Source organism: Erinaceus europaeus, chromosome X (assembly GCF_950295315.1).
Source record: "Erinaceus europaeus chromosome X, mEriEur2.1, whole genome shotgun sequence".
Taxonomy (NCBI): domain Eukaryota; kingdom Metazoa; phylum Chordata; class Mammalia; order Eulipotyphla; family Erinaceidae; genus Erinaceus; species Erinaceus europaeus.
In genome coordinates, this window is record NC_080185.1 from 37,961,071 (window position 1) to 37,975,676 (window position 14,606).

The 14,606-nt window shown below is 41.1% G+C and overlaps 1 protein-coding gene across 3 annotated transcripts in view; it reads right to left on the reverse strand.

Moving 5' to 3' along the window:
- Positions 1 to 709, reverse strand: part of GRIA3 (glutamate ionotropic receptor AMPA type subunit 3) — a 460,874-nt gene extending 460,165 nt beyond the window's left edge. For all 3 annotated transcript variants that reach the window (XM_007524278.2, XM_060182793.1, XM_007524279.2), the window contains exon 1: positions 387 to 709. In XM_007524278.2, the coding sequence (XP_007524340.1) occupies positions 387 to 495 (109 nt within the window). In that variant the 5' untranslated portion in view covers positions 496 to 709. The remainder of the gene's footprint in view (positions 1 to 386) is intronic.
- Positions 710 to 14,606: the final 13,897 nt, after the last annotated feature.

Consider the following 14,606-nt stretch of genomic DNA (forward strand, 5'->3'; position numbering starts at 1 on the left):
GGGCGCCCCAGGTCATATTGCGATCACAAGAGAGGCCAGACCGGTGGCATCACCCTGGGACAACTTCCAGCAGCGGCACGCACGCCACCGCAAAGTCCCGAGCTGCGGGGCAGAAAGCCGCCGCGACTCCTAGCTGCTTTGCAGGCTCTTAGCCTCCCACAGAGCTCCCGAGACACAAGAGCCCTCACACGCAGACCCAGACTCAAAAGACCCCTTCTTTGCCCGCAGGTTTGCTGGCTAACAGAGCTCCCCAAATGCAGCTCATTACCAGGCGTGCGGTCACCTCCCCAGGCCAGGCAGGGCAGAGCCCCGCGGCGGCCAAGGCAGCCTTGCCAGGTAGTGGTCTCCCTGGTGCGGGAGATTCTGACCCAACTGCAGGCGCTTACCTATGCTGATGGTGTTGGGGAATCCTCCGTGAGAATGACCTAAAAGCCCCAGGACTAAAAAGAAGACAGCCCGGAGCACGATTTGCCCCATTTTCTTCTGTCTGGCCATGCTCTGCCTAAAACGGAGCTGACAAGAGCATGGGCTCAACTCGAGAGTCGTCAAAATAATATCAGCAAAAGAAAAAGAATCCGCCGGCTTTTACACCCCCTCCCCTCAACTTGCTCTAGCTCACTCTTCCTTTCCAACCCACAAAAGTCCTCCTCCTCCTCCACCACCTTCTCTTCTGTCCCTCTCTCTCCCTCTCTCTCCTGTGAGCGCTCGCTCGCTCTCTTTCTCTCTGTCTCCCTCTCGCTCCCTCTAGCTCCCAGGCTCTCTCACACCCCCAGCCCCCCCCTCACTTCTGCCTTCACACCAATCTGGAAGGCTGGTTCATTGGCTGCAAGCTTGGTTCGCCAAAGCAATCTCTCTTCCTGTCACTACGAGAGAGGAGAGAGAGAGAGAGAGAGAGAGAGAGAGAGAGAGAGAGAGAGAGAGAGAATAAAAATTAAACAACACAACACAAAACAAGACAAAGCACCGAAAAACAAACAAACGGAAACCCCTAAAGAAACAAAAGAGGGAAAGAAAATCTGCCACTTTACTCCCCCTAAAAAGATGGTGGGTCTAAAGAGACGGATAGAAGGAAAGAGCGAAAGAGCAGGAAAAGCTCAGCGCCGGTGAATCGGGTTCTTCCAATCGGGCCGGTAGGGGGATATTGATCTAAGTTGATCTGACGTGGAATTAAAGCCGCACACAGCTCAGCGCCACTGCAAACTGCAGCCCCGGACTGCAAAGCTTTGGCGCGGCGTTTGTCAACACGGGAGATGGTATCAGTAAGAATCCACTAGTCCTCACGTGGACTCCCCTTTTGGGCTGCAAGCGGCCCTTTAGGAAGCAAAAAGCTGCATCTCCTCTGCATTTGTGTTTCTGTCTTAAAGGTGGGAGGGGGTGTTGGGAGGTTTCACTCTAGAGTCTTTGTAGAGACTCAGAGGAGCGGTTCCCATCACAATGAGCCCAAAGATGATGCGCATGCCCGGTCCCTGCCGCTCAGTTTTTACAGCAGAGATCCGTGGGTTAGCTAGCACCTTCCACCACCGCACACACCTGCCTACGCGCGCGCGCGCGCGAACACACACACACACACGCACACGCACACGCACACACACCACACGCACACCACACACACACACACACACACACACACACACACACACACACACACACACACACACACACACCTTTACCTCCTCTTACCCCAGAGCATAGCCGGGGTGGGGCTGGGTGGTGATATGGAGTTCACTGCATTAGAGGCATTGAAAATCATGTGCACAGAGATGGAAACTAAAAGGTTAAGGGAAAGAAGCTCAGATTCATCACTGTGAAGGAAAAAGGTGTGGGAATGAGTTGGGTCTGAAAGTTAGAATTGGAGGAAGCTGTCCCCTAGTAGGTTGTGGTAGGTTTGTGGTAGGTTGTAGCAGCTTGTGGGCCTGACAGATGACCCCAGTGACTAGCTTCTTGTGGAGACTTCTTTTCTTCTCCACCCCAAGAGAAGAAAGACTTTCCAAGTCTGGGGTAGGGGTCAGCCTAGATCTCAGTTGGAGGCTTGTGGATAAAACTCTTATCTGGCCCCTTTTTCTAGTGGTTAGATAAAAGAAGCCTTTACTTCTCTCTCTCTTCTCTCTCTCTTCTCTCTCTCTTCTCTCTTCTCTCTCTCTTCTCTCTTCTCTTCTCTCTCTCTCTCTCTTCCCTAGCTTACAGCCACTCTAATAGATGGTTTATACTCTGCCTGCCCTACAGTGGTGATTTTCCTTTCTGTACACTTTCCTTCTGTTCTACAAGGAAAATGAACCTTCTTTTTTTTTTTTTTTTTTTTTTGAAAATGAACCTTCTTGACAGTGCATAGTGAACTTGTATACATGGGGAAAGGACTCAGGGACCCAAAGAATACATCAGTTTCTGCAGAACTTTAGGTTTGGCATGACTTGGATTGGAAGCTGGAACAGAAACTCTCTAGACCTTGGGCAACCAGAAAAAAATTGTTATAATCTCTTTTAAATTTTTTATTAATTCTAAAAATGTGCCATCTCTGTCTACCTCACCACCCATAGATATCTCTTATCTCAATATGGAAAGTCAGTGTCTGGGAGTGAGGGAGAAACCTGGGAGTCATAGGAAACATATGGCCAGATTATTAGGGAAAGAAAAAAAGAGAGGGGGAGGAGAAGGAAGAGGAGGAAGGAGACACAAGTTTGGTTAACTCTTGATAAATGTAGGAAATGAGATAACTTGGCAATGTTCAAGTCTGTTTTCCATAGCATATGAATAGTGTGTGATCTTGAGAAATTCGCTTAATCTGGATCTTGGTTTTTTTTATCTGCAAAATGGAAATAACAATATTTATTTTCTTAAGTATATACACAATAATGATTACATAAGATAATGAATGTGAAAATATCTATTTCAGTACCTGACTTATGGAAGAGTCAATACATTTATTTTCCAAACTCTCTTCTCTCTTTCTCAACCTATAAAAATAATTATGGAGAGAGAGAGAGAGAGAGAGAGAGAGAGAGGGGTTGGAGCTCTGGTCTGGGGTCTCAAGCATGCAAGTTTGCTTTTAACAGACATATCTATCTCCCTGGCTCTCTCTCTCTTTTTTTTTTCTTTACTAGTGTTCTTTTGTTCCCCAGTGGTCCTCATACTGTTAACCTTCTTTTCTGTCCATCCTCGCCCAAACTTGACTCTGCTATCAAGTGTTCAACCAATTTTTCACATCAAAGTCTTAACATTGTAGACCCCCAAAAGTACCAGGGAGCAGGAGAGAATCTGGTAGACAGATCTTCACTAAGATTGAACTGGCAGGAAGTGACAATTTAACATTAAAAGTGATACATTTAGAGAACCCTCTGTTCTGTGCCAGGTACTATATGTTCTTCCTTTTAGAGAAGACACAGTTACACTTTAATAGGAGTCTTCAGTCCTAATCAAGAGGAATCTCTTTAAGGAGAAGTCTCAGTTTTGATTTCAGGAGGGATAATGATATATTTTGGGTGGACTGGTTGAGTTTCAGCACACCTTACTTTATCCTAAAAGCAGCCAAGTCCCCATCCATGCTTGGCCAGACATGAGAAGAAGAAGACAAAAGAGATTTGTATACATATTCACTGTGATTTGGCTTGAAAAGTGATGAGGGTGGATCAGTAACAAACGAAGAAAGACATTTCAGTGCTTCTGTACTTGAAAATCATCACTGTAAATGGCACCCATCCTTTCCATTTCCAGTCTCCTGTGCCCACTATCTTTTTGCCTTTCTTTCATCTGCTGCCACTCTTTCAACTTTCAACTGTCAGTAGCAGCTATTGGCAGAACTGAACCAATACCATCTGAGCTAGCAGGGTCTCAGTGGTGGACAAGGCATACTGCTGTTGTTGGGAAAGCCTGTATAAATACATGCAAATGACTTTTTTCTTCTTCACTTAATTCTTCACCTAAGAAAGCAGCCAGGCACTTTCTGAGTTCCATCTTTGGGTTTCCAATGAGGAGTGAACCACATTGTAGGAACCAGAAATTGCCAACAAAGCCTTACTTGTAGTTCTTCCAATCATTAAGAGTCATGCCTACTGGACTTAGTATTTATACACTATTCTGAGAGTTCATGGTTTATACACTTAGTGAGCCTCTTGATGAAGTTTAGGTAACAAAAGGTCATTGCATTATTTTTACCAAATAGTTGGCTCTGTTTTTGTTTTTGTCATCACTGAGGCTTCACCACTCTAGGCTGACTTCTTTTTCAGGAGGAAGGAGAGAGAGAGAGGGAGAGTGAGAGGGAAAGAAGAAGGTGGAGGGGGAGGAGGAAGAAGGAACAGGAGGAGGAGGGAGGGAGGAATGGAGGGAAGGAGAAAAAGGTGCCATTGTCCCTAATCTTCTTTCCAACAGTGGGGATGGGACCAGGCTTGAATCTGGGTCATGCACCTGGTAAATCAGGTGCACTGTCCAGGTGAGCTATCTTATCAGCCCCAATTACTTTTTGTTCTTTTATGAGGTGGCTAGACAGCTGTGGCCACAAGAGATGTAAGGGATGAACAAAAAGACTAAATTTATTATATTCATAGCCCCTTGAGAAATAGTTACTCTATCTGTATGCCACAAAGAGAGAGGCAGGCTCATAGGGTTGGGGAGGAAAAGCAAAAGAGCAGGCTCAACCAAACTAGTGTTGTGGATTAAAGGAAGCAAACACACACACACACACACACACACACACACACACACACACACATATGTATATGTACATATGGAGGGAGAGAGATAGATAAAAATAAAGAGAGGGAGACAAGGGGGAGAGAAGGAGGACCAGTAAGAAGAGGAAGAGCAAGAAGAGAAGGAAAGATTGTAACCCTATAGGAAAGTACATTTATGGGAGGAGGTCAGGATGGAGGAAACAAGCAAAAGATGTCAGAGAACTTCATTGGTGCTTTGAATTCTTCAGGGTACAGTGGTAGAGGGCAAGAAGGGAGTCTTATGGCAGAGGCCAGACTTGTTATGTAATATAACTGATCACCTGTGCGGAGTACTTACATACTGCTCTTGGGAAATATCAACACAGCAAGAAACTGTAGTTTCAAAGCTTACAACATCAAAGTGACCACTGTACTTCTCTTCATGAAAGTTCTGCCTGTTTCAGGCTTGAGATAGGGACCCTTGGTCAAACAGAAAGAAATGCTGACAGTGAAAATTGGACAGGTGATCTGCACTGAGTTTCATACTTGCTGACTTGATGTATTTCCAATGTGGACAATAATGGCAAAAACTATCCTGCTTCCCTGGAAGGAAGCTACTTTATTCTTTAAATGCACCTAATAAGAACTTAATTTATTTCCTGTTTGACTTGAAACTTGGATTAAAAAAAAGTTTGAACAATGCTATATAACAGACTTTGCTCAGCACCAGAGATATAACAAAACAAGATATCATTTCTGCATTCAATGATTTTCAACTGCATACACTGCTTATGACATTGTGCTGTGAAGACAGTAAGCCCCAGATATCATGGCAGTAAAAATGAGGTATACTCTATTTTCTCCCTCCCAGTTTCAGTCTTAAATCATTAAAATAGAAGATAGAATAAGGAAGTTATTCTAAAGTCTAAAGACCTTTCCTACTCTTGTGTTTTATGGCCTTATAATTCCATGAATTGAGACTATATTAGGGTCAGGAAAATTCTTTAGACTTCATCATACAGTCTAAGCAAAGAGTCAATCTAGTCACTATTGTTTCACTATGGTTATTTCTTATACTTTCCTTTCTGAATTCTTTGGGAAGAATACAGTCCAGTCATATCTGTACATGTGGTTTTGGGTGAGACATCTAAGAAAGTCCTCCATATTACATCTGTACCACCCTACCTTCTTTGGTATGGGAGTCAGTCTTTGTGTTGCTGACTAGTGTTGAAATTCCAAGTATAGACCTAGGGTGGAATTACTTCATGTGGGAATATATGTGTGGGAGAAGAGGGAAGCCCAATGAATTTGATTTTACTATTTCCAGAAATGGACTCATGGCAGATTCCTGGAATCACACTAAAGAAGTAGGGCGGGAGAAGCATTTCTGTCCCTCCTTCCTCCCCTCCCTCCCTTCCTCTTTCAAAAAATGTTTTAAATTTATTATTGATTTTATTTATTCAACAGACACAGAGACAATTGAGAAGGGAAGGGGAGATAGAGAGGGAATGAGACAAAGAGACACCTGTAGCTGTGCTCCACCACTTGTGAAGCTTCCTCCAGCAGCTGTGGACCAGATGCTTGAACCAGAGTCCTTGCACACTGTAATGTGTGTGCTTAATGAGGTATGCCACCACCTTTCCCCCTTATCCCCCATCCCTTTCTTTCTTCCTCACCACCCGGATTATCACTGGGGATTGGTGCTTGCAATAACAAATTCAACCATTCCCATCAGCCCTTTCTTTTTCTTTCTTTCTCTTTTAATTATTTTATATTAAGGCAGGAATCAATAGGGGAAAAGGGGAAATAGAGAAGGAGAGACAGAAAGACACCTGTAGTGTTGCTTCACTGCTCATGAAGCTTTTCCCCTGAAGGTAGGGAGCAGGGGCTCAAACTCAGGTCCTTGCACATAGTAATGTGTGCACTCAGCCAAGTGCTCCACCACCTGAGCCCCCAAAACATTGCTTTCTTATAGATGATAAAAATATTGAAATCTCCTTCATTCTTCTTTTCTCTCTTTTTTGCACTGAGGATATCTCCAGGAGCTCTTTGGGCACATAATTACTCAGGGATGGTATTTTACTTTTTGTATACCTCTTCCAAGTCATTCTCTCTGGACTAAATCCTTTTACACTGTCTCCTTTAGACACTTTCAATGTTTTTGATCAGGATGCTTCAGGTAAGACAAAATACACAAAACCTTATACAAACAACAAGGGAGATGTCTTGGCTCACACTACTGGAAAGTACAAAAGAGTTCAAACATCTAATTTCCTCTATCAACTCTGCTCCCCACATGGTGGCATAATGTCAATATCATCTTATCTTTTAAAAATATTTATTTTATTTATTTTATTCCCTTCTGTTGCCCTTGTTGTTTTACTGTTGTATTTATTATTGTTGTCATCGTTGCTGGATAGGACAGAGAGAAATGGAGAGAGGAGGGGAAGACAGACAGGAGGAGAGAAAGATAGACACCTGCAGACCTGCTTCACCACTTGTGAAGTGACTCCCCTGCAGGTGGGGAGCCAGGGTTCGAACCAGGCTCCTTACTCTGGTCCTTGCACCAAACATTTTATCTTTATATATGCCTCGTATTTTCTTGTATCATTGGTTCAAACTGAATCACATGAAAATTCATAATTCAGTCCTATAGCCAAATAATGGCATGCTTACACCTGAATTACCTGAAGTAATCTCTATGCCATTGAGGAAAGGATTATATACCACTGAACTGAGTGTAGGATCAGTCTTCCATATCTTTTATCAAGGTATCAATCTTCCCTATCTTACATTAAGGCACACACTGTGTGAGAGAGCTATGGAGGTTGGGAAAGAATCAGTGGAATCTCCATCATACTGAAGACCTTGAGAATTGTTCACAATAATAATTTTTCTTTCAAAATGTTTGCAGTCTCCTGGAGACTTGCTGAAATAGTCTTTTTTTGGCAGGGGGCTGAGTTTCTAAAATAATGGAAGTATCTCACCACTGAGCAGTGTACTTTTGGCATCTAGGGTGTTAATTCATGGATTATAAGACTGAGCAATAGGAGAGGTTTAGTGAACAGCTCAAAGTCACACAGCCAATTAATTGATGGGTAATGGAGTTTTTGTTGTTGTTTTTTATTTTTTTTGTTTGTTTTAATCTCTCCAGGGCTTTATCCACCAGACCAGAGTCTCCTTCATGCTGTGAGAGAATTGAATCATAACAAATATCTTCTGCTGGGATGGGTATATCTTAGCAAGTAGTTATCCCCTGGTGGGCTGTGAATGGGCATAGAAACTGCAGATGGAAATCACAGGACTTCAGGACTCCAGCTTCTAACAAAATGACATTCTTATAAGCTATAATGGTTCTCAGATGAGAAGTGTTAATTTATTGTGAATGGTTCCAGAATACCTCACAAAGATGATACTGTTGACATTTTTTTTTTATTAATACACACTTAAAAAAAACCCACTCACTGAGAAGGTTAGAAATTGTCATTATGAGGCAGCATAAGCAAGTCAAGGGATGGGGGGATTAACCTAGTCCTGGTTAGAGAGTGGTTGCATGTTTGAGTAGATCTGATAATTTTATTGATGTATTCTGGATGCCAGCTGATTGAGGAGTTATTTTCAAGTGGAAATAGTTAGAAACTAACTCTGAATTCTGAAGCCCATATCTCTATATGTCAAGAACTAAGTCTTGAAAAATCATATAAAGACAGACTTCTTTGTTCCTATTTTGGGGTGTGTGTGTATGTATGTGAGGATGATGATGAGATTAAGAATGGGTGGCATACATGTGTGTTTTAGTCACTCCTTTCTACATTCATAGCTTTATCACAAACTTCTTGTGGGGAATTTCTCCATTCTTTTCTTTTTTTATTGGGAGGTTGATAGTATTCAGTACAGTTGCTGGCACTTAGTTACACATTCTCATCTCACCAAGATAGATATATACAACACTCACACTCCCATCTTAGGTCCCTAGTCAGGTACCAGGACCTAAAAGCTTCCCTCCTTCTCTCTCCTTGCCCTCCTTCCTCAGGGTCCATTGCTTTGGTGTAATACACCAAAACCAGTCAACATTTTACTTTATGTTTTCCCTTTCTGTTTTTGTTTCTGAAGTTCTTCTCATGAGTAAGATCATCCCATATCCATCATTCTCTTTCTAGCTTATCTAATGTAATATAATTCCTTTAAGCCCCATCCAAGATGGGATGAAGAAGATGACTTCATCATTCTTAATAGCTGAGTAGTATTCCATTGTGTATATACACCACAACTTTCTCAGCCACTCATCTGTTGTTGGACAGCTGGGTTGCTTCCAGGTTTTGACTATTACAAAGTGTGCTGCTATGAACATAGGTATGCGTAGATCTCTTTGGATGGGTGTGTTTGTTTCCTTAGGATATATCTCTTGGAGAGGAGTTGCTAGGTCATATGGTAGAACCATTTCTAGCTTCCTGAAAGTTCTTCAAACTGCTTTCAACAGGGGATAGACTATTTTTTTTTTAAATTTTTTATTTATAAAAAAAGAAACATTGACAAAACCATAGGACAAGAGGGGTACAACTCCACACAATTCCCTCCACCAGAACTCCATATCCCATCCCCTCCCTTGATAGCTGTATTGTTCTTTAACCCTCTGGGAGTATGGACCCAAGGTCATTGTGGGATGCAGAAGGTAGATGGTCTGGCTTCTGTAATTGCTTCCCCCCTGAACATGGGCATTGACAGGTAGATCCATATTCCCAGCCTGCATCCCTCTTTCCTTAGTGGGGCGGGGTTCTGGAGAATCAGAGCTCCAGGACACATTGGTGGGGTTGTCTGTCCAGGGAAGTCTGGTTGGCATCATGCTAGCATCTGGAACCTGGTGGCTGAAAATAGAATTAATGTATAAAGTCAAATAAATTGTTGACTAATCATGAACCTAAAGGCTGGAATAGTGCAGATGAAGAGTTGGAAAGGTGTCTCCGTTCTGTAGATAGCTAGTAGGCCTATTTTAGTTATATTCCAAAGGGCCCATGACTATAGTAGTTTTTTTTCCCCCTGAGTCTGAAATCAGGTATGCAGGTGGATCCTAGTTATTGTCTGGGAAGATGATGTCATGGCTGGAAAAAGGACCAGGCAGCAGGATCTGGGAAGAGAGTAGGTCCCAAATATGGGAAAGGTGTATAAATGTTGTTGACTGTAAACACCATCAATTTGATCTGATCTGGGGCCCATATTCAGCTTAGAAGCCTATGTGATCTCTGCATCCCTGTAGGTCCGACCTCACTTTCTGTGGTCATCAGTAGGAACATTCCAAGCTGTCCCAATATCAGGACCCATCTTCCTCAGGCATAGCATAGAGTATCTTGTCCAGCCTCCCTTCAGACGATGGAACATTCTCTATCATTGTTGATACAAGTTGAGGACAAGGTCCTATGGGGGAGCAGTAGACCAATTTACATTCACACCAGCAGTATAAAAAGATTCCTTTACCACTGAAACCTCCCCAACATTTGTTGTTACTATCCTTTCTGATGCATGATCTTCTGGGTTGAAACATGCAGAAGAATGAAACTGAATCACTTTGTCTCACCATGCACAAAGGTAAACTCCAAAATGGATGAAGGATTTGGGTTTTAAACCAGAAACCATCAAATACTTAGAGGAAAGCATTGGAAAAACTTTATTAGATCTAAGTTTTATAATCATCTTTAAGGATTCAAATCTAAAAGGAATACAACAACAAAAATAAACCAGTGAGACTACATCAAGTTGAATAGCTTCTGTAGAGCAAAAGAAACCACTACCCAAAAAGAAAGGCTCCTTATAATATAGGATATCATTTTATTCTATATATATGAAAAACAGGTTTAAAACTAAAATATACAAATAGTTCACCAATTAAGCAGCAAAACCCAAACAACCATCAAAACTGGGGATAAGATATGGAAAGAATATTCTCCAAAGAAGAGATGGAAAGGGCCAACAGACATATGAAAAAATGCAAATAAAGGCAGCCATGAGATACTACTTACTTCTATGAGAATATCATACATCTAATGGACAGTTTATTTCTATACTTTTTAATTTTGTTATTGATAATGTAACTTTCTTTAGCTAATGACATTAGGTAGAAATAACAGTGTGAAATTCCAATCCATGTCTTGTAAAAACCTTGTCTATTTTTGCCTGCCTTCTGTACCTCTGTAGTGACATGAGAAGTACATGTACGAGCTAGTTTTCTGTTCAAGAAGGAATAGGGCAGAACTACCCCAGTTGGAACACACAGACCTGAATTGAGAAACAGAGCCACTTTAGATATTACAACCTGTAGCTAAGAGCTGCTCAAATCTAGACCAGCTGGACATCAGCCCGTTTACAGATGGGCTGGTAAAAAGTGATAAATGATTGTAATTTTAAGCCACCAAAAATCTTGTACTAGGGAATCCAGGAGACACCTGGCAGTACTGTGTTTCTGTGAATAATCTGAGGCCCAGGAAAAATCAGTTTATTGCCATTGTCCTTAAATAATTACTACTGTTGTTCCCTTTCATTCTCAGACATATCCAAGTTTGGACATGAAACAGTATATATGGTCTATCTCAATAAGACAATGGGGCTTAGCAGGTTGCTTCAAGGGACATATGAAAGACTTGTTCTCTACTTGCCTGCTACTTCCAGTTTCTCGTTTCATTTTCCCAATCTGTCAACTGAGAATTTGGCTTTAGCCATCTTGAGGAATAGAGTGCTTCAATGGAAATTATGGATTTTCTGCTAAAAGTTAATTCTGATTATTTAAAGAAATGAAAAGATAACTGGAAATAATTGAATTTTGGAGTGCTTGACTGGGACTGACTTTTTAATTGATTTAATAATGATTGACAAGATTGCAGGATAAGAGGGATACAATTCCACACAATTCCCACCACCAGATTTGCGCATCTCTTCCCCTCCATTGGAAAGTTCCCTATTCTTTATCCCTCTGGGAGTATAGACTAGAATTATTTATGGTGTGCAGAAAGTTGAAGGTCTGTAAATGCTTCTCCCTTGACCATGGTTGTTGGCAGTTTGATTCCTCCTCCAGTTTGTTTATTTCTTTCCCTAGTGAGATAGGGCTTTGGGGAGCTGGGGTTCCAGGACACATTGGTGAGGTTGTCTACCCAGAGAGGTCAGGATGGTGTCATGGTAGCATTTACAACTTGGTAGCTGGAAAGCAATTAGATATGAAGCTGGACAAATTGTTCAATAATCAGGGACCTAAAGGTAAGAGTAGATCAGATGGAACTAAAGGTCTTTGTGTGGGAAGAAGCTAGGAAGTTTATTTTGGTTATATTCCAAGTGGCCCATGACTTTAGTAGTTTTTGTCTGAGCCTGATAGCTAATATGTAGGTGGACTAAAAGTATTGTCTGGGAAGATGATATCAGAGTTGGGTCTATGCACTGCTGCCTGATGGCCAGAGTTGGGACTAGAACTAGAAAACTGGATCAGGGTAAAGAGTAGCTCCCAAATATGAGGAAAGTATATAAATACTGTTAACTATAAACCCAGTCTATCTGACCTAGGGCTCACATCTATTCATATGTAACACAGAAACCTATGTAACCTCTGCATTCCTGTCATTCTGAGCTTACAGTCCATGGTCACAGAAGGAATATTCTAGGCTGCACTCATTTTAGGACCAGTTTTCCTTGAGTAGCATATTAGGTTGACCTAGCCTCAATATGTCACCAACGTAGAAACTGAGGCAGAACTTTGTCACTTTCCCAAATATGACACAAAGTCAAGGTTTCCTGAATTTTTATGCTGCCTCTATAGCTTTACTTCATTTCAAGGTACTAATACTGCTAGTAAATAGTCATGCATTGTCATTATTATTATTATTATTGATTATTATTATATAGTCTTTTTCTAGTTAAAATATTAAAAGAGAAGATAGCAGCAGCTATGACAATATCTCTATAATGGTTCTTAGAGCTCAGGGTTAGACAGAAATCTCTTTTCTACTGAACCAATATCATGAGTACAGAGTAAGATGAACTCTTACACAACAGAAGGAAGGAGAGAGACAACACACACACACACACACACACACACACACACACTGGTCAGTGTTTAGAAACACTTACAAAGAGGGTTTACTGCATAAATTGTGAGGCCCAATGCCAAGAGAAAATGCTGGATCCCTTGTTTAAACATTAAAATTTCAAGACAGAGAGAGCAAAGTTTTCCACCAAGAAAAAGGACCTTCTAGCAAGGGAATCTGAGGACAATGTGTTTTCTAGATGAGAATGGGCAGTAGTGAGCACCTCCCTCTTTAGTTCCCTGGACTGTTGACTCCAAGACCCCAGGGAGAAAGCTCATTCACTAAAGGCCCAGCAGGAATGAAAAAAAAAAAAAATAAGTGAATGAGTTTCCTCTAGGGAGGCCACAGACAGCTCCTCTGGCTAGTCCTGGTCTCCCTCAGTGGCTTGCCTCACTCCCAAGAGAAATTCCAGGTAAGAAAAGAAGAGAAAAACCACTGTGTCTTGGCAGGAGACCAGTGAAAAGTTATTTCACAGTCTTCTCTACCCTGCTATATAAACTCAAATTGAGTTCTCTAGGGGGAAGGACACTCTATGTCCAGAGGCAACACACTGGGAAAGTTAAACACAGAACAAAAGCAAGCATCCCTTCTCCCTTAAAATTCTGTTTAAGGGTATAGAATGTTGAGATACTTTGTAAATAAAGAAAAACTATGCTTCCTTCCCATTTCTGAATTGCCTTCCTGGTATATATTAATTGATTATCTTGACGTTTTTGATGATGATGATGATAATGAAGACCATGATCATTATGGTGATAATAATAATAATAGTTCACATTAATTTTCCACCACATGCCAGTTACTCTATTAAATGATCTACATGCATTATTTTATTGAACCTTTACAACTCTTTGATGTAAGTACTATGCTTACTTCCATATGTAATGCAAACCAAAATGAGAAATATCTGATACAAAAACTTTTGGCCGTTCCTCTCCTAGGGATATATCCTAAAGAATCAAAGACTCTTATCCAAAAAGATCTGTGTATATTGGGAGTTCGGCGGTAGCACAGAGGGGTTAAGTGCACATGGTGCAAAGCACAAGGACCAGCACAAGGACCCAGGTTTGAGCTTCCGGCTCCCCACCTGCAGGGGAGTCACTTCACAGGCAGTGAAGCAGGTCTACAGGTGTCTATCTTTCTCTCCCCCTTTCTGTCTTACCCTCCTGTCTCCATTTCTCTCTGTCCTAACCAACAACGATGACACCAATAACAACAATAATAACTACAAGAACAATAAAAAGATCTGTGCATATTTCTGTTCATAGCAACACAATTTTTAATAATCAAAAATTAAAAGCAACCTAGTTGTCCAACAACAGATGTGATTAAGAAAGTTGTGGTATATATATATATATATATATATATATATATATATATATATTTATATATATATATATATTTATATATATATATATAATGGAATACTACTCAGCTATTAAGAATGAGTAAGTCACCTTCTTTACCTCATCTTGATTGGAGCTTGAAGGAATCATGTTAAGCAAGATAAGCCAGAAAAAGAAGGATACATATGGGATGATGTCACTCAGACAGAAGTTGAGAAATAAGAACAGAAAGGGAAACACAAAGCAGATCTTGGACAAGGTGTAGTGTATTACATCAAAGGAAAGAACTCTGGGGGTAAGGAGGGACTTTCAGGTCCTGGTGCATGATGACTAAGCTAGGAACATCTAAGCTAGGGGTGAGAATGATTGTAGAAAACTGAGAAATTTTACACATGTACTAACAACTGTATTTACTGTAAACCATTAATCCTCCTAATTAAAAAAATCTTAAGGAAAGAAACCTGAGGAGTATTTACTAAACAAGATTTAATTAGTGGAAAATGATTATACAATTGCTATTATTAACAAGTTAGAATGTTAGATGCATCATTGCT